General features: G+C 39.5%; 1 protein-coding gene across 8 annotated transcripts in view; it reads right to left on the bottom strand.

The window, feature by feature from the left end:
- Positions 1-247: 247 nt before the first annotated feature.
- Positions 248-21,003, bottom strand: part of LOC101883538 (serine/threonine-protein kinase WNK2) — a 50,799-nt gene continuing 30,043 nt past the window's right edge. For 2 of the 8 annotated variants that reach the window (XR_015498616.1, XR_015498614.2), the window contains exons 21-30: positions 19,984-20,537; positions 19,333-19,390; positions 18,095-18,159; positions 17,845-17,991; positions 17,238-17,614; positions 16,554-16,771; positions 15,992-16,195; positions 4,970-5,232; positions 4,095-4,547; positions 248-2,315 (exon numbers count right to left, since the gene is read on the bottom strand). Coding sequence is in view for 4 of the 8 variants with exons in the window: in XM_087265610.2 (XP_087121736.1) it covers positions 4,248-4,547; positions 4,970-5,232; positions 7,678-7,722; positions 11,536-11,634; positions 15,992-16,195; positions 16,554-16,771; positions 17,238-17,614; positions 17,845-17,991; positions 18,095-18,159; positions 19,333-19,390; positions 19,984-20,537 (2,330 nt within the window). In the remaining 4 variants the exon portion in view is untranslated. Of the gene's footprint in view, positions 2,582-2,698; positions 2,890-2,971; positions 4,548-4,969; positions 5,233-7,677; positions 7,723-10,049; positions 11,635-15,991; positions 16,196-16,553; positions 16,772-17,237; positions 17,615-17,844; positions 17,992-18,094; positions 18,160-19,332; positions 19,391-19,983; positions 20,538-21,003 lie in introns of those variants that run through there. The other 6 variants (XM_087265613.1, XM_087265612.2, XR_015498612.1 and 3 more) reach the window with 5 other exon arrangements.

Below are 21,003 nucleotides of genomic sequence, written 5' to 3'. Positions count from 1 at the left end.
CATTTTGACTCATTATTTCTAAAAATACATCAGTATGTTGTGCTTGTCTAGAAAGTGCTTCATGGTTTAGACATCTTGAGATATTTGGACTAGAAACAAGACAAAAACTCAAGTAAGAACAGCATTTTCTGCAGTGTACTTTAATTATTTACTATTGAAATCAACGTATTATTCTTCAATGGCAAGACAGTGCAGTGAATAAAACATCTCAGGTTATGTCTGTACATCAACGACAAGGACACAGCAGTTATTAAGCACAAAATATTGATTTATTTTTAATTAAACTTGTACACAGTCGTTGTGTAGTGAGTGCATTATTGTCTGAGTCTGAACCGAGTAAAGCGTCAGAAGCGGTCATTCACAGAGGAAAATAATCATTAAAACTAGAGAGTCCGAAAACGCCACGTCAGATCAGTGCGTCACAAACAAAGTGCAGTCATTATTGCCAGAAACATTCAACAGGGCATCAGAAACATCCTGTACAGACACACAAACCAAACCCCATGGATGCAACAACACTCAGGAGAAGAAAAAGCATTACAATAAAGGTGAAAATAAATCATTGTTGAGCGTCTGGCAGTGGTGTGGGTTTGACAGAAGCAGCATCAGTGGGTAAACACTGACCAGCAGAAATGTAAACAGGACAATAAAAGCATCAGCACACACAAATATAACTGTACTGAGTAAACTCACATGTGGGGTCCGTCTTACACTCCATATGGAAATCTGATGCATGTCATTTGCATATATGGCATACAAGTTCATAATTGGATTTCACATGTAAAATTTAGGGCGACATGGTGGCTCAGCACTGTGGTCGCTGGTTCGAGTCTCGGCTGGGTCAGTTAGTGTTTCGGTGTGGAGTTTGCATGTTCTCCCCGTGTTGGCGTGGGTTTCCTAGGGGTGCTCCGGTTTCCCCCACAGTCCAAACACATGCACTATAGGGGAATTGATCAGCTAAATTGGTGTATGGGTGTTTCCCAGTTCTGGGTTGCAGCTGCAAGAGCATGCACTGTGTAAAACATATGCTGGAATAGTTGGCTGGAATAGTTTATACATGCAGCATGTTTCCAAATTGCAAAAATGTCTGTTTACATTATTTTCAATAATTAAAAATACAAATATTTACTTATATATGTGCAAATATATAGATATTTCTGTTCATATATGGCCATATTGGAACATATATATTAAATTGTAGCTAATATATTTGAACAAAAGGGAAAAATTACATTTACATTTATTTTTCAGTCATTGCAATGACTAATATCTACATATATGTTCAAATATATAGATATATTTGTTCATATATGGCCATATTTTAACTTATATTAAATAATAGCTTTTATATCTGAGCCAATATGTAATTATTTTTTAATTCTAAGGGTTTCATTTTAATATATACTGTAACCACCATTTGTTGCTATTTTTAAAAATATATGTTGCATGTGACATCTGTTTAATATGCGAAATCCAAATATGAACTTGTCATATATGTAATTAGCATTTATTACCATTAATCAGATTTCTGCATGAGTCAATATTAAAATGCATGATCACTTTATTTATTAAAAAAAACAACAATAAATATGAGTCACAGCTTACAATTGCACTGCCGTCCTAAAAGCTCAACAAAATCAACACTGTGCAAGAGCTCATAAACGAGCCGAGAACATGAAGGCAAAAATAAAGCACTATGCAAAGCAAATGACACCTCTGAGTAATGTAAATAAACTCATGGGTATGACTGTATCTGTGTTCTGTGTTTTCACATTGTAGCAGGGCATGATGGGAAGGTGTAGTGCATGCATCTGACCTCAAACCTTCCTAATAACCATTCAAATCAGCTGATAGTTAGTCATTCATAACTGAGTGTTTTGGTTTCTGCATGTAAACAAACCTTCCTCAGACACATCAGTGAGGGTGTGTTTCTGTAGTGCAGTATTGCTTATGAATGGAGCTCAGCCATTAAAGCACAGGAGAAGAGCCAAATCATTACAGGTGAAATGTAAATGAGCCGTGTTAAACCCAGAGCCATGCTTATTTAAAACTAGAACTGATCAAGGCACTGCATCATCCTGAATCAGCTTCATGAGTTTGATCCTGTGGATATTTCAGTAATCCGCCAGTGAAAGACACTGCAGAGCGCTGGGAATTCACTGCACTTTTATTTCATTGATGGATAAATCATAATGGATGCTGATAACTCTGAGCATTAGTATTCTTTTTAGAAACACACATGAAATGAGCTGGCTTTTTCCCATATTATTCTGCATACACTTCAGGCTATAGTGAAGTCACTCCGCAGTTGAATTCTGGGTAAAAAAAACAAATGTTATGGCAGTAGAACTGAAGGCTAGCTAAAGCATCACACCTCAATACAGAGTAGAGATTGCGGCGAAAACCTGCCCGAAACATGAAACAGAGAATTTCAAAATACATCACTGTTCTCTCTTGAATTGATTCTGGGCTTAGTTTATAACAGCAGACGACTGGCTAGTGTTTAACAGCAGATGGCGCTCTAGACTAGTGTTTAACAGCAGACGGCGCTCTAGACTAGTGTTTAACAGCAGACGGCGCTCTAGGCTAGTGTTTAACAGCAGATGGCGCTCTAGGCTGGGGTTTAACAGCAGACGGCGCTCTAGGCTAGTGTTTAACAGCAGATGGCGCTCTAGGCTGGGGTTTAACAGCAGACGGCGCTCTAGGCTGGGGTTTAACAGCAGACGGCGCTCTAGGATAGTGTTTAACTTCGAGTGCTCTAGGCTAGTTTTTTTACAGCAAATAGTGCGCTAGGCTAGTGTTTATCAACTATAAACTAGAGAGTATAAAACTAGAGCGCCGTCTGCTGTTATAAACAAGCCTAGAGCAGCGTCTGCTGGTAAACTGTAGCTTAGAGCGCCCTCTGCTGGTAAACTTTAGCCTAGAGCGGCGTCTGCTGTTAAACATTAGCCTAGAGCGGCGTCTGCTGTTAAACACTAGCCTAGAGCAGCGTCTGCTGTTAAACACTAGCTTAGAGCGCCGTCTGCTGTTATAAACTAGCCTAGAGCGCCCTCTGCTGGTAAACTTTAGCCTAGAGCGGCGTCTGCTGTTAAACATTAGCCTAGAGCGGCGTCTGCTGTTAAACACTAGCTTAGAGCGCCGTCTGCTGTTAAACACTAGCCTAGAGCATCGTCTGCTGTTATAAACTAGCCTAGAGCGCCCTCTGCTGGTAAACTGTAGCCTAGAGCGGCGTCTGCTGTTAAACATTAGCCTAGAGCGGCGTCTGCTGTTAAACACTAGCCTAGAGTGCCGTCTGCTGTTATAAACTAGCCTAGAGCGCCCTCTGCTGGTAAACTGTAGCCTAGAGCGCCGTCTGCTGTTATAAACTAGCTTAGAGCGCCGTCTGCTGGTAAACTGTAGCCTAGAGCAGCGTCTGCTGTTAAACATTAGCCTAGAGCGGCGTCTGCTGTTAAACACTAGCCTAGAGGGCCGTCTGCTGTTATAAACTAGCCTAGAGCGGCGTCTGCAGTTAAACTCTAGCCTAGAGCGCCGTTCGCTGTTATAAACTAGCCTAGAGCGCCCTCTGCTGTTAAACTTTAGGCTAGAGCACTGTCTGCTTTTAAAACTCTAGCCTAGAGCGCCGTCTGCTGCAATAAACTAGCCTAGAGCGCCCTCTGCAGTTAAACATTAGCCTAGAGCGGCGTCTGCTGTTAAACTCTAGCCTAGAGCGGCGTCTGCTGTTATAAACTAGCCTAGAGCGCCGTCTGCCGTTAAACACTAGTCTAGGGCACGATCTGCTGTTAAACACTAGTCTAGAGCGCCCTCTGCTGTTAAACTCTAGGCTAGAGCACTGTCTGCTGTTAAAACTCTAGCCTAGAGCGCCGTCTGCTGTTAAACACTAGTCTAGAGCACGATCTGCGGTTAAACTCTACACTCAGAATAGACTCAAGAGAGAATATCTAGATATTTCAGGATCAGTGTCTGGCCACAGCTCAAATAAAGAGTTAAACTTCAGGAGCTAAAACTTAAAACCGAGAAGGGGAAGGTGCAGGCAGGTCTGATCTGAGACAAACACACTCATGCTAATCAACACAAACACACACTCACACACACACCTGATATTTACAGGCTGCGCACAGAAGTGTCGATCATCATCTGCAGCTGTCAGACTGATCCAGAAACAGTTGAAACACACAGGTGGTCCGCTGGTGTGTGTAATGTGCTGTAACTGTGATTCTCCGTCTGATTAGCGTACGCAGTGAGTTAGCTCATGCAGTCCTGCTTTTGCTGGCCGCGTCTGGACTCTTGAGCACCATCGGGAAGGTCTGGATGGCTGGGTTGGCTATGGTGGGATACGGGACGATTCCAAACATGCCCACAGCACTGGGAAGAGTGGGCCACGGGTGCGGGAACACAGGCGCGGACACCATCCCAGCGAAGGGCGCGGTGGGCATCAGGAAGCCGCTGTGCTGGAGAACGGGTGACGGGTTATGAGGCATGATGGGACCCAGAGCTGCGGTCAGCGGACAGGACAGAGGCAGACCAAACTGAGGGGCAGAGCCTCGCATCTACAACAACAACATCAGATCGAGTAATCATTTTGGTATGCATTAATGAGCACCTATTATGCAAAACTTACATTTATAAGTGTGTGTGTGTGTGTGTGTGTGTGTGTATCTCCAGCAGCCTGTAATGCTCAGCAGTACTGAACTGTGTTTGTTCTAATCAGACTTGATGCAGACACACTGTGATTGACATTCTCCCTGTGTATGTGTCATCAGAGGGGGAAAGCCCCGCCCACTAGTGTCCATCTCTCCATCTCATTAGCATTATTACCTGATTAATAAAGGGACTAAGCCAATAAGAACATGAATGATTGAATGAATAACTAAAAAGTGGCCATGAACAAATATGTTCTGAATTCATATGAGTAGCGGCTTGGACCCGGAGACAGCGATCCATCCATCACAACAGTCCATACGGGCAGTACCTGACTGTGAGTGTGGCCGGTCTGGAAGCCGTGATGAGATCTAGATGGTCTGATCTGACACACAGGGGGGCGGGGCTGAGGGGCGGAGCCAAGCGTCTCTTTCGCCCAATCATCCACCAGCTTGTGCAGATCATCAGTGAAGGTGCCGGTTTTGTTGTTGCTGTTGTTGGCCTGAGCCTGTACGAGTGCTGTGATAGGCCGAGCCGAAGAGGCAGGAACAGCTGAGGATGATGATGATGAAGCTGCAGCAGTACTGTGAGACCCTGAGAAACACAGAAGAAGAGCTGAAACTACAACTCTGAGACAGACAGCTCTGTGACCCGTCCGCTGCTCAACTACAGCCGATTCACCATGTTCAAGTTATGGGTTCGATGACACAACAATGAAGATTCTGTCAGTAATTCCCCTCCATCGTGATCGTTTCAATCCTCTGAGCGCTTCGTTCATCTTTAGAAAACAAATTAACATTTTTTAGATGAAATCCTGGAGCTCTCCTGTCCAGTATTTATGCAATTTAACTTAATTAGTGTACTTGAAGGGGAAGTTCACCCAAAAATGAAAATTTACTTATTATTTATTCTTCCACAAGTGGGTTCAAACCTTTATGAGTTTCTTCCGCAGTATTATTTTTCCCACTATGTTAGTCAATGGTTACCGGTTTTCAACATTCTTCAACATTTTTTTGACAGAAGAAAGAAACTAATGAAGGTTTGAAACAAGTAAATGATGACAGAACTTTTTTTAATACTTGAGTAAATATAAAAGTGAATGTTTTTACTAAATTGTATTTTTTAAAGAGAGAAAAAGGACTTGTTACTCCTTACAATTTTATTTAGTCAATAATGCACAAGTTTTTGGATTTTGTTTTCATTCAATTTTTCTTACAATTTTACTAACAAACAAGTGAACCTTTACTTGAAAGAAACTGTCCAAAACTAAAATGCAGATTAAAATAAAAAATAAAAAAAATACACCAATTACAATAATAAATAAATAAAATAAAATAATTAAAATAAAATAAAGAAATTAAATTAAAATAAAATAAATTAAATGAATGAAAATAAACTATAAATAACAAAAAAATTATTAAAAATTTAATAATTTAAAATAAATTGAAAAAAATTACAATTAAATATAAATAAATACAATTAATACAAATTTAATAAGTAAAATTTTATTAATAATTTTAATTACATAAAAATAAATTAGATGAAATAATGAATAAATAAATTGCAGAAAAAAAATCTAATTAAATAAATAAAAATAAATTATAATTTAAAAATAAATTATTTTTATATTTATAAATATATAAATTATTAAATAAATTAAAAATAAAAATAACGAAATTAAATAAAGATTTTAAATTAAATAAACGTTAATTGAATAAATGATAAAAATTATAAATAAATTAAATAAAAATGTAAAATTAAATTAAATGAAAAATAAAACGAAGTAAAAACAATTTAAATAAATGAAAATAAATTATAAATAAATAAATAAAAACTAAAATTATTAAAATGAAAAAAAAACAAATTAAATAAATGAAAATAAATTTTAAATAGATAAAATCAATTAAAATTAAAATGATTAAAATTAAATTAAAAATTAAATTAATTAAAATTAAATTAAAAATTAAATAAAAAAAATAAATTAAAGTAATAAAAACTAAAGTAATTAAAAATAAATTAAAAAATTTTAATTAAATAAAAATTTATTAAATAAATGAAAAGAAGTTATAAATAAATAAATAAAATAAAAATACAAATAATTAAAATTAAATAATTTTTTAATTAAATAAAGATAAATTAAATAAATGAAAATAAGTTATAAATAAATAAATAAATAAAAATAGAAAATTCATTTAAATTATATTCAGAGGCTGCATTCCATGTCAGGAAGGCACATCAGCATCCAAATTCAGCTATTTCCACTTCTGATGTTATTACTAGCAAGAAGTTATCATCACTAAAGTGCTCGACATCTCAGTAGATAAAGCGCTGAAGACTTTTCTGGAGGTCCACCATCTCCACTGCTGTCCATGAAAGATGAGAGAGCTCCAGGATTTCATCTAAAATATCTTCATCTATGATTTGAAGACGAACAACGCTCTCAGTGAAAGATGAAGCTTAATTAATAACAGAATTTACATTACAGAGTACACAAACCCTTTAATTACTACTCATTTACAAATATTTCCTTTGATAATCGCTCAATTATATTTACATTATTCATCTAAAATTGAGTTTCGTTCAATTTCTTGATTGATTACTGACCTCTATACACACATTTATGAAGATAGGGAATGTGTTCATATATAAAAGTGGTGTAACTCTTGAGCTGTGCCACATTATAATGCAATAACAAACAGCTATGATGCACAGTTTAATCCTGTGTTTGATCACTTGATTATAGTTTGTAATCAAGCAGCTGGATGATTACAGAACCAAACAACCAACACATCCATACACACACAATACACACTTAAATGAGTGGAAGGAACTCATTAGATTAAAACAAAGGCTTGACCGCACGGCACAGACATATCAGCATGCACTAAAACAAAAGTAAAATAATCAAACAATAATTCACAATCTGCTGATGCAAGCACTTCTCACACAGGTGACCGCACGCTCATGCCAAGACAATAAATAAATAAATGAACACCGGAAGGAGGGAGGGAAGGAAAAAGAAGAAAGTGGGATAGTTACTACTGCTGCGCTCTTTCCCTAGACATAGTCGTTTCAGAGTGGACCCTACAAGACCAAACAGCACAGACACACAGACGTTAGGGGCGGGGACAAGCACACGGCTCAGCCCATTGGACAAGCTGCTGCACAAGAAAGCACAGCGACCAATCAGAGAACAGATCAGCTTCCTCTGTGAGCTCATGAGGGTGACGGGTGTGGATGGACAAACACAGACTCTTGATACAGATTAATGCAATGTGAATCTAATCAGTATGAATGATCATCTAAATATTCTTCTGCTCTAAAGACCCCATGAAATGGTTTGGATGCAGTGCTGGTAAACATTGGGAAAGTCACTTTAAGTTTCAGTCAAAAGTAATTATGCTTCATTGCATTGCATTCCTTAGATGGATTGACCCCTCTGAATGTATTTTCACTTGTGTTAGTACGATGTAATGTCTTATTTATGTTATTATTATTAATATTTTGTTTATTATATACTGCTTTTATACACTGTTACATTCACACTCACTGGCCACTTTATTAGGTACACCTTTCTATTATCGGGCTGGACCGGGCTATTTAAATTAAGCTATGGTCACACTGCACTTTTCTCCTCATAGACTTCCATTCATATGCACGTGAATGCGTCAGACCAGAAACGCAAGCTCATGCGACAAGTTTCGCAGGTTGCTGCAGTGCAAAGTTCAAGTTTAGTGAACTGTTCACCTGTGAAATCACATCACCTGACTGCATGAGACCAATTGAGGATCAAAACATGACCTCTCTGAACAGAACTTTTAGATACAGACCAATCACTCGCTTTTTAAAATGTCTAGTCATCTAGTTTAATCCCGCCCCTATTGCACAGCGCACACAGCTGGAACCAGTCTGGCCATTCTCCTCTGACCTCAACAAGGCATTTGCGCCCACAGAACTGCCGCTCACTGGATATTTCCTCTTTGTCGGAGCATTCTCTGTAAAGCCTAGAGATGGTTGTGCGTGAAAATCCCAGTAGATCAGCAGTTTCTGAAATACGCGTCTTCATATCCTCATCTTTTTTCAAAGTGTGCAAAGATGTGTGGATTCACAGGATTACATTACAACATGTAAAATAGTCAAATGTGACCCTTCTAAGACAAAATTTTAATTTGTAGGTGAACAAACCCTTTAAAAAGCACATTTAGGGTTAAGAATAAGCAAATAAATCTCATAGGAGTAAATATATATCACTTTAATTTATTAAATTATAAATAGATTAAATAAATGAAAATTATAATGATTAAAATTAAATAGAAAATTAACTAAAATCAAAAAATATTAAATAAACTCAATAAACGAAAATAAATTATAAATAGATAAAATAAAAATTTAATAATAAAACTAAATAGAGATTTTAAATTAAAGAAAATTCAATTGTATAAGTGAAAATAAATTATAAATAAATGAAATAAATATCATAGGAGTAAACTTTTATCACTTTAAATTGTTACATTTTAAATAAATTAAATAAATTAAATATTCACTAAACTAAATTAATGAAAATAAATTATAACTAGATAAATTAAAAATTAAAAAATTAAAATTTAATTATAAATAATTTAAAGAATATATATTATAGGAGTAAATATATCACTTTAAATGAGGTGTTAATGCATTTGTGCATCATATTTAAATTTTTATCAAATTTCTAGCTTTATTTAGTGTTCAGGTAGTATTTATAATTAAGAGCAAACTGAGAATCCAATGCAAACTTTATTATCTAATAAAGGCATATAGGACTGAATTAATTAAAGCACAGCTATTATGCATAGATGACTTTTATTCTGGGTTTAACCCCAGTAGTGTGTCTGTGTTGTGTGTGTGTGTGTGTGTGTCTGTGTTGTGTGTGTGTGTGTGTGTGTGTATCTCCAGCAGCCTGTAACGGTCAACAGTACTGAACTGTGTTTGTTCTAATCAGACTTGATGCAGAAACACTTTAATTGGCATTCTCCCTGTGTGCGTGTCATCAGAGGGGGAAATATCCTCACTGATATTTAATGCATGAATCTGCATATATCTTTTGGTTCATTTAGTGTACAGCATTTGTGTTTGTCTATCGGAGTACCCGACATTGATGTTGTTTTTAATATGTGTTCATGCTTGTGAAGTTGAGTTGCATGTAGGAAAGTGCTATAGACCATTTTGAGGGATGTAAACAAAAACAACGGTTGATGGGGGTGCTCCGGTTTCCCCCACAGGACAAACACATGCGCTATAGGGGAACTGATCAGCTACACTGGCCGTAGTGTATGAGTGTGAAACATATGCTGGAATAGTTAGCAGTTCATTCCGCTGTGGCGACCCCTGATAAAATAAAAAGACTAAGCTGAAGTAAAATGAATGAAGTACACTTTGATTTCATGGGGTCTTTAACTTTTTTTGTCATCATATATTGTGTATTACGTGTGTAAATATTGCATGAGAATATCCTGACCTTCCTAAATCTTCACTTATAAAAACACAATTTATAACCAAACAACAAACATCAGGATGTATAAAAAACAAATAAAAAAATGCATCTCAGAAAGCACGACGTTAGTCTCTGAATATTTCAATTACACTTAAAAAAAAGAAGGATAATAACATTTAAACAGAAGAATAAATCAGCATTTATACACGTCTGCTAAAGCCCTGCATGCTGACATTTAACCTTCATCAACATTACAGAAGATAAAATAAGTGTTCAACACAACAAAGATCAGAATCAGGCTATAGAAGGAAAAAGAAACCAGATCTAATATAAAATAATACTGCAAATCTGTCCTAAACAAACCCTGCCCTTAAAGAACAAAACACTACGAGCCGAACAGAACAGAAACACAAGGTTATAAATGTAATGCGCTGCGGGGAGAGCGCTATGTCAGACGCATGCAGGTGACCAGAACAGAGAACAGAAGTGAGGTAAAAGATTGAGATACAGCCCTGATGGTGTCCGGCCGGTCCTGCGCCTCCACTCATCGCCTCAGTGGGGTTTAGGTGGGAAAAATGCACAGAAATAAACAGAGACGAAACAGAAGCTTTGATCCGAACAGACTCTCTCTGCTGTCAGGGGATGGTTATGAATGTACAGATGGCCAGACCAGTGGACGTACGGCTCTTTCCACAAACACAGACCGCAAATTTAACATCTAATTAGGATCGATGGTTTGTTTACACTGAATTATACAGTTTAGTACAGTGTGCTATGCAGATATTTCCATTTACACGTACACACCAACACACACACATGTCGATTTTAGAAAGTATTTCTGCAATTCAGTCCTGTCAGATATTCACATTGAGATGAACGACAGCATAAAGCACTGTGACGAAGATCTGTACAGCTGGCGCATTGGTATTACATTCCAGATACTTGTATTGCTATCAGATATTTCAGCAATGCAACATATTTACATTCAGATGAACAGCGGCATAAACGGCTATGACAAAGATCACCTCAGGTACTGATTATGTGCGTCATCCAGCGTTAAATACTGCCAATGTGAGTTCCATACTGAAAGCAGCAGCAGATAGTCCACCTCAGATCTTGAAAGATAAATAACCAGCAAACAGCTCTAAACTGAAAGACGGAACTGCACACCAACAACCTCAGTCACTCGGCCTGCGCACTTTACATCACGTTAAATAACATAGACTGACCATGTTCCATACGCAAGGATGAAACGTGACCCCGTGTTCGTGGAAAGTGCCGTCTGAAGGTGAGGATGGAAATGCGATGAGTGCATGAACATGAGAGAAACGCAGGACAAGAAAGACCACAGCCAATCACGAGAGAAGAGCAGAAAGAAACGGGAAGGGAGTTATGGCTATTAGAAGAAAAGTAGAACAAATACAAACAGATGGACACAGACACGGGTCCACTGAGGAATCTAGTGCGTGGTTTGCTACTAGATTTATAGGTGATTCGCTCAGATGTTTGGTGGTAAACGGTCCAGCCTGTGGAGAAATGAATATAAGAGGGAGAGAGAGAGAGAGAGAGAGAGAGAGAGAGAGAGAGAGACAGGTGTAACAGCCAACACAGGCAGCGGTCAGATCAGATCCCCATCAACAAGCATTAAATCAGCAACAGCACGACACAGGTTAAGCGTCTCAGATAAGAGCAGGTAATGCGGATGTGTACATGTGTCTGTGTGCTTCTAACAATGGCAATGCTGCTCAGATCAATCTTACATCAATTGAACACTCGTCTGTATGTGTCATTGTACACTTTCACACATGGAACCCGGTTCTTTAGGCAAGTTAGTACACCTCTATAGATTTACTTGCCCTTGCATAAGTGTTGGGGAAAGTTACAATACTAGAGGGCGGAGCTAGACCCACTGCTGATTGCTGATTGGTTACATAGCCTGTCACTCTTCTTCAAGACAGTGTGTCAGACTCTGTGCATGCTCAGCATGTCAGCACACATTTTCCTTTTTACACAGATTCACTTGACCTTGCATAAATGTTACCTTTAGAACTGTTAGTGCACTGTATATTACAATCTTGCATTGCTTTTTCAAAAGTAACTAAATATGCCATCTTTTTAATGAAGTGCATTTAATTTGCATTATTTTATTTAATTGAGTAACAGATATTTTTGTGCAAATTAAAAAGTAGCAATAGTTACTTTAAAATAAGAAATCAGATTACAGTACCTTTAACTTGCATTACTTGTAGTCAGGGATGCACCGAAATGAGAGTTTTGGGCTGATTCAATTCTCTTTTCGTCCTAAACATGTGCAGTGGCTATGCAGATAGTTTCTATTTTAATGACGCCACAACAGCATAAACTACAGCATATGAGCATGATCTCCTCACAGCTGCTGACTGTGAGGTTTAATCAGTGCCACCAGTGTGAGTTTGACCTCAGTTTATTATTGTTTATTTATATTCATTTATTTTATGGCCATACTGAAGCAGCAGAGAGTTCGCCTCAGTCCTTTAAGATAAACTAAACACTAGCGAACACAGTTTAAACATGGACGCTAGAACTACGACTCACATCAGTCCCTGAGCATGTGCGTCTAATAATGTTGACGAGGTTTGCAATTAATTAGATTATAAACCTGTCGGCAGGTGTTTTTTTACTAGTTTTAGCCTTGCACACATTGTTTAAATAGTACATGCATTTGCGCCCATTTTTTGCACCCGTAGGTGTGCTGTTCTGAAAAACACATGTGTGAAGGTGTGTGTAGATATTTTGAGTTACTGCAATAGGCCACTGACCAACTATAATCTGCTCTAAAGTCAATGGTGCAAGTTTTTGTCTGTTTTTTAAAGAGCAAATTAGTGATAAACAGGTCCAAAACGGTCATACATGTTGCTTATTACACATGCAGGGATGCACAGCAGCATATACTGGTCAAAAGTGTGGGGTCAGTGGGATTTGTAAATGTTCTCCTGCTCAGCAAGGCTGCATTTATTTAATCAGTAATACAGTACACATTGTAAAATAGTGACATGTTATTGCACTGAAAATAGCTGTTCAAAAGTAGTTAATAAATTAATTTAATCATTTATTACAGTGATTTTAATGCAGAATATTCAGCTTCAATACTCCAGTCTTCAGAGCCACATGATCCTTCAGAAATCACTCTAATATTCATTATTATAGTTATTAATACTTTAATTATTATTAATTTTTATAGTAATAAAAGCAATAATGACTAGAGTAATATTTTAATTTGAAACTACATACAATAAGAAAGCAGTTATTTACAATTTGAATAAATATTTAATAATTTATTTTTTTTTTACATTTAATAAATGCTGTCTTTATAAACAGAATAAAAAAACCTGAAAATAATAATAAAACTGACCCCAGACAGTGGTGTAAATACATTTAAATATGAAAAATATAAGTCTTAAAATGTAAAGGGTTATTATTGTCTGTGTAAAAAAGAAACTGGTTGGTCTGCAGGCGTTAACCTGGTATTTGTTATCCTTGCTAGTGAAGCGTTGAGTTTTTCCGATTACAAAGTCTGCTATGTAAATCTGCCATGACGCGAGGACAACTCGCTTTTAAAGGTATATGAGATTTTGATTGTTTTAATGAAGAGTATGCCCAAAACACACCCATAATTGATTAGGAAAATGAGAACCATCTTAGATCATGCGCCTGGTGCACTGACTATTTTTCCCATCCTTAAAATAACACAAGTGTATTATCCGGACCATCCGCTTCAGACCATATATCACTAAAACAGAGCCAATCATGTGTGAAAGTGTGTGCTGACCCATAGGAATGATGTTTCCGACACTGTATGAGCCTCATGCAATCCTTCATTTGCTGTTCATGAAATAATGTCGCGTGACCAAACAGTTAAGCAGCCGTTTAAATGCCACATTCTGTCCGACTCCATTTAAACGCAGTTAATGAGTGAGCGCACATGAGACTGAGAATAGCCCCATGCGTGTGAGTGACTGAGTGAGTGATATAACGTGTGACAAACACAGAGAGATGTGATAGTCTAGAATATAACACACAGCGCAGAGAGTCTTCTGAAAATATACATTATTAATGACTGTCCTGCTGCGGCCTATTGGTGAGCAATAAATCAGTGTTGCATTCTGTTTGTGTTGATCAGAGTTGTAAAATAACTAGATTACTGCAGTTATTTAATTAATAAAACCCCGATTGGTTGTTTTCAGAGAGCCGTGATTGTTGCAGTTCCTTAAACAGCCACAGGGGGAGACTAAATTAAACAACACACGCATTACTGTACTCTAGAGCTGCACGGTATTGCAAAAATCTGCCATTGCTATATTTTATTTTGCTGCACTGCATATTGCAATATGAATGTAGTTTGACCAGATAATTTAAACAGCTCTGTTTGGAAAGATTGCATTCATTTAGATCAACTTAGTATTTTTCTAATCTGTGCATTTGCATAATATCTAATAAATTACAAGCATATACTCACTGGCCACTTTATTAGGTACACCTGTCTAACTGTTTGTTAACACAAGCACCAGACTGGTTCCAGCTGATAGAAAGACAACAGTAACTCAAATAAGCACTCGCTACAACCGAGCTCTGCAGAAGAGCATCTCTGAACACACAACACGGCCAACCTTGAGGCGGATGGGCTACAGCAGCAGAAGAGCACACCGGGTGCCGCTCCTGTCAGCTAAGAACAGGAAACTGAGGCTACAATTCACACAGACTCACCAAAACTGGACAATAGAAGATTGGAGAAACGTTGCTGCTCTGATGAGTCTCCATTTCTGCTGACACATTCGGATGCTCGGCTCACAATCTGCCCTCAACAACATGAAAGCATGGATCATCCTGCCTTGTATCAGCGGTTCAGGCTGGTGGTGGTGGTGTAATGGTGTGGGGGAGATTTTCTTTGGGTCCATTAGTACCAATTGAGCATCAACGCCACAGCCTACCTGAGTATTGCTGCTGACCATGTCCATCCCTTTATGAGCACAGTGTCTCCATCTTCTGATGGCTACTTCCAGCAGGATAACGCAGCATGTCATCAAGCTCAATCATCTCAGACTGGTTTCTTGAACATGACGATGAGTTCACTGTACTCAAATGGCCTCCACAGTCACCAGAGCTCAATCCAATAGAGCAGCTTTGGGATGTGGTGGAACGGGAGATTGGCATCATGGATGTGCAGCCGACAAATCTGCAGCAACTGTGTGATGCTATCATGACAATATGGAGCAAAATCTCTGAGGAATATTTCCAGTAGCTTGCTGAATCTACGCCATGAAGGATTAAGGCAGATCTGAAGGCAAAAGGGGCTAACCTGGTACAAGTGAGGTGTACCTAATAAAGTGGCCGGTCAGTGTATATAAACAGTGCTTTCTAACAGGGGAGTCTAACAAACATTGAACACACAAATGTACAATAACATGGTCATCATTAAATAAATATGTTTAAAAATAATATTTAATAATATCTTTATCTTTTAATCTTTGATAAATAATCGAATCCTGCGATGTGACTATTGTGTACACACACATTGCAGTATTGATGCTCATACTATATATTGCTCAGCCCTGCGTTACTCACCCCATTGGCAGATTATTTAGCTTATTTTAAGGAGCAACTCTCTTAATTTTGACTCATTATTTCTGAAATCAACACAATATTTAGTGCTTGTCTAGAAAAAGCTTCTTGATTTAAGAGTTTTGAAACATTTGGACTAGAAACTAGACAAAAACCCTGGGTAAGAAAGGCCTTATTGCAGTGTGTGGTTTGCTAGTGATTGTCTGCGAGTGTGTTTCTGCAGGCTGCATACAGTGAGGACGGTTTACAGCCAGCAGTGTGAGCTCAGTGTGTGTGTGTGTTCACCTTGTGTCTGCGGTGTGTGTGTGGCGGGGCTGTAGATGTTGTCGGAGGACAGGGAGCCCTTGAGCGAGCAGGGCTGCTGGGTCTGCACCGGCTGCAGCGGCTCCGACACGGGGCTCAGAGTAACAGTGCTGCTGGAGCCCATAGAGCTGCTGCTGACCACAGAACTCTTCAGAGGAGACCCCGACACACTGGAGCACGTCTCTGCTGCAGGACGACACACACATGCATGCACAGTTAATGATGTGATAGGGAATAGTCAACTCTAATGCATGTTTTGCTTAAGTTTTAGTTGTAATTACAAGTTTTGACCAGCAGGTGTTGCTAACACAAACGCTTGAAGCTTTGAATAGTATCTGGATGCAGCCTTTATGATGCAAGCTGAGATTGCATCACTCAGCGATGCAATGTCAGACACAATGCACTCAATATAGTGAGTGACATCACTGTGAGGGGTGGGGTTAGGGGTGGGGTTAGGTGAGCCCATTAAAAAGCATTAGCTGCAGCCCAGATTGCACTGCACCAGGTCTGCAGCCAGACCCCTCTCACTGGTCAGCATACATACTGGAGCTGGTGCTGCGGTTGGTCCTCAGCTGTTGCACCATGGGATTAAGCAGCCGGCTTCCCTTTAGCTTGTGTTTGGAGGTTCTGCGGCGTCGGCCTGTAGGTGGCGCTGCATGCAGGAAACCCACGCTGGCCGGAACAGGCCGACCCAAGCGGGAATACAGCTGCTCGATCTCTCCTCGGTGATGGGCCTGGAGCTCTGAGATCTCCTTCATGTGTCTGCGCGCACACACACACACAAACACACACACACACATGCTTCAATCGCAACATAACACGTGTCTAAAAATGTTATGTAACGAGATCAAATGTAAAGTATTTTTATTTCAGTATATTGATGTACAGTGCTTCCAACTGGAACTGAATATTGAGTAGGGGGCGGGGCTTTCTACTGCACAACATTCCCATAAAAGAGGTGTGGTTAAGAATAAGTAGGACATGGCTAAAAATAACTTAGCTGAAGCATCAAACTTAGATCTACATTCATATTTATATTCTAGTCAGCTGTTTTCGACTGTTTGGCGCCATCTAGTGTCTGAATAATGTGCAGGTTAGTGTATACTCCATCAGCTGTTTCTGACTGTCTCCATCTAGCTTCACATCGGGCTGCTGTCAGGCTTTATTCTGCGATAACAACCTCCTGGATCTGCTCCATCCCTCATAAATGATTGTGTCAGTAACTCACTTCTCTCTCAGCTTCTGCAGCTCTCTCTTCATATCCGCATCCTCAAACTCTGAGTCATTATCGCTGCTGATGTAGGCAGAGGGGGTGTGGCTAGTGGCGGCATGGGCGTGGCTGGTGGAAGAGGGGGCGTGTCCGTTGGCCACAGGTCCGGAGGGGGAATCGGAGCTCTGTACACTGCTGCTGTGAGTGGATCTGCGCAGGAACGCTACAGCGCGCTTCATCAGGTCAGACGCAGGACCGGTCACTGATGCAGGATCCTGCTGCGGTCGCTCCTCACCGCTGTCTGACGACACACACCTCCCCGTCCCATCTGCCGACAGAGAGCTTGTGGCGCATGGCATTGTGGGTCTGGCCTCTGGAAATGATGTGCATGCATCCTGAAAAATAAAGACTAATTAAGAAACATTCTATTTCTCTGTAGATGTAGTTGAAGTCAGAATTATCAGCCCTCATGCATACTTTGATCCACAATTTCTGTTTAATGGAGAGAAGACTTGTTTCTGCGCATTTTTAAACAGAACAGTTTTAATAACTGATTAAATAATACTGTGTACTAATAATACACTAGTGTGTGTCTCCAGCATGTAAAGGCATGCTCCAGTCAGACCTGGTAGAGCTCAGCCGGAGCGGAGTATCTGTGGCTCAGAGGTCTGCTGGATGTGGATCTGTGTGTGTTTTCAGCTGCAGATTCAGGAGCCGCCTCCGCTGCTGGATCTCCACCATCATGAGAAGACACGTCTGAATCTGTGAGGATCTGCAACACACACACACGCGCGCACACACACGCACACTGAGCAGATCCAGCAGATTATATGTGTGATCTATATTTGTATGATCCGACAGAAGCAGATGAGCACCTGGAAGTGGCTTCTGGAGGTGTGTGTGCCGGAGGACTCCTTCCTGCTCAGCAGCCTCTTATAGGCTGAGTGGAGGAGGAGGAAGAGGAGGAGGAGGAAGAAGAGGAGAAGGAGAAAAGAGGAGTAAGAAAGAAGGAAAGGAGGAAGAGAACAGGTGAAAAAAGGAGGAAAGAAGGAGAGGACAGGTAAAAAAGAGGTAAAAAGAAGAAAGAAAGAAAAAAGGAGGAGAAAGGAAGGCAGCAATGAAGGCAAGAAAGGAAGGAAACACGAAACAAAGGAAGGAAGGAAGTAAGGAAGGAAGGAAGGAAAAGAAGGAAGGAAGGAAGGAAGGAAGGAAGGACGGAAGGAAGGAAGGAAGGAAAAGAAGGAAAGAATAAAAAAATGAGGAACAGAAAGAAAGAAGAAAAAAGAAAAGAAAATAAAAGAAGGAAGAAAGAAAGAAAGAATGAAGGAAGGAAGGAAGGAAGGAAGGAAGGAAAGAAGGAAAAGAAGGAAAAGAAGGAAAGAATGAAGGAAAAGAAGAAAATAATGAAGGAAGGAAGGAAAAGAAGGAAGTAAAAGAAGGAAGGAAGGGGAAGAAGGAAAGAATGAAAAAAGAAAAGAAAAGAAGGAAGGAAGGAAGGAAGGAAGGGAGGAAGGAAGGAAAAGAAGGAAGTAAAAGAAGGGAGGAAGGAAGGAAAAGAAAGAAGGAAGGAAAAGAAGGAAAGAATGAAAAAAGAAAAGAAAAGAAAAGAAAGAAGGAAGGAAAAGAAGGAAGGAAGGAAGGAAGGAAGGAAGGAAGGAAGGAAGGAAGGAAGGAAAAGAATGAAGGAAGGAAAAGAAGGAATGAATGAAAAAAGAAAAGAAAAGAAAAGAAAGAAGGAAGGAAGGAAAAGAAGGAAGGATGGAAGGAAGGAAGGAAGGAAGGAAGGAAGAAAAAGAAGGAAAGAAAGAAAGACAACAAAAGGTTATTTTTGCATGAAACCCAGAATGTGTAATATGATCTCCTAAACAGAAATAAGTCCAATCCTAAATAAATAAGTCCATCATCAAATGACACATTACATCCTGATTAACTGAATACCCCAAACCCCTGAGAAAAGTTCAACATTATTAACTAAATTATGATATAAACATTCATTTATCTTTCCTTTAACAAAACACGTCAACATCACTTCTGCATCAGAGAGAGAGAGAGAGAGAGAGAGAAAACACACACACACACACACACACACACACACACACACACTCTCTCTTACGTGCGACAGCAGAGTCGCTCAGGGTGCCGAGACTGTCTGATCGCTCTGGAATCTGAGGCTACAAGAGACCCAAAACAACAGCAGATTAGAGGAACACTGAATTATGAAAAACAACAAACAGAAGAAAATGATAAATGCCTCAAAGAGGAGACGCTCACTGCTCTGACATCAGAATAAAACTAATCATGCCATGTACCTACAAATCATATATCACAGACTCATCCCAAAACTGTGCACATTCCAGACATTTTCCATTCATCTTCCTTAAACTAGAACGATGTACAGCACGTATAATTTAATAGTGACAGTGAAGTCTTTGAGTTCATATTAACAACACATAAAGTCCCTAAATACACACACACAAACTTTATATGAGCGTGTGTGTGTGAATGAGTGTGTATGGGTGTTTCCCAGTATTGGGTTGCAGCTGGAAGGGCATCCGCTGTGTAAAACATATGCTGGAATAGTTGGCGGTTCATTCCGCTGTGGCCACCCCTGATAAATAAAGGAACTAAGCCGAAGGAAGATGAATGAATGAATGAATGAAATCACACACACACACACACACACACACACACACACACACACACACACACACACACACACACACACACACAGCAGTATCAGTGAGTGAGTGTGTTGTGTATGTACCAGTGGTTCTGCTCTCCTGGTGGCTCCATCACTGCCCTGGCTGTCAGAAAGGGGCGGAGACCCAGGTGGCTCAGAGGCGGAGCTTGTGTTCTGTGAGGGGTGGTGCTCCTGGTATAAAAGGTTCCGCAGTTTCTCATCCAGAGTCTTGATGGTGCGGTCGGCGAACTCCAGTCTGGGCGGCCCCTCACTGTCCGACTCCACCGGCTGTGTCTGCTGGGCCTGATGGGTGGGGCTCTGCGGCTGTGATTGGCTGCTGCCGACAGGAGTGGGTGTGGCGAAGGGCTGCTGCAGCACCACAGGCTGAGTTTGATTGACAGCTGGTTCTGTGCTGGGAGATACGGGCTGCTGGAGGCTCTCGTCTGCCTTTTGATTGTTTAAAGACGCAGGAGGAGCGATCGGGCAGCAGGGGATGTCTGTAACCATGGAGACGCCGATCTCCGTAACCATGGAGACGCCGGTCGGACAGGCTGTCTGAGAGCCGTCTGCTGCCTGGTCACATGACTGATGCAGCACTGATGGAGGATCAACACTGATGATGGAGGAGCTGTCTGTGTCTGAGGGAGAGACGGGAGGATGATCAGTGCTGTATACACACACACACACACACACACAAACTAACACAACCAGACACACAATTGACACACAGACACACTCATAGATAACCCTAACACAAGCTTCAAAATGTAATCTAAATGTAATTTGAGAAGTCAGATTGCGATAACATAAAAGTAATCTAAACGTTATCGCAAAAGTGATCAAAATGCAATCAAAAGTAGTCATTTTATTTTAAAAGTAATCTAAATGTTATCATAAATGTAATCTAAATGTAATTTATGTAGTCAGATTACATTTTGTTAAAAGTAATCTAAATGTAATCCAAAAGTAGTTTGATTAGGTTCACATAAATGTAATCTAAATGTTAGGACAAAAGTAATCTAAGTGTAATCCAAAATAAATCAGATTACGATATGTTAAAAGTAATCTAAATGTTACCACAAAAGTAATCTAAATTTAATTTAA

Source organism: Danio rerio, chromosome 8 (genome assembly GCF_052040795.2).
Source record: "Danio rerio strain M-AB ecotype USA chromosome 8, GRCz13ab, whole genome shotgun sequence".
In the NCBI taxonomy this organism is placed as follows: Eukaryota; Metazoa; Chordata; class Actinopteri; order Cypriniformes; family Danionidae; genus Danio; species Danio rerio.
Note: the sequence above shows the minus strand (reverse complement) of the source record. Positions and strands in the feature narration are given on the sequence as shown.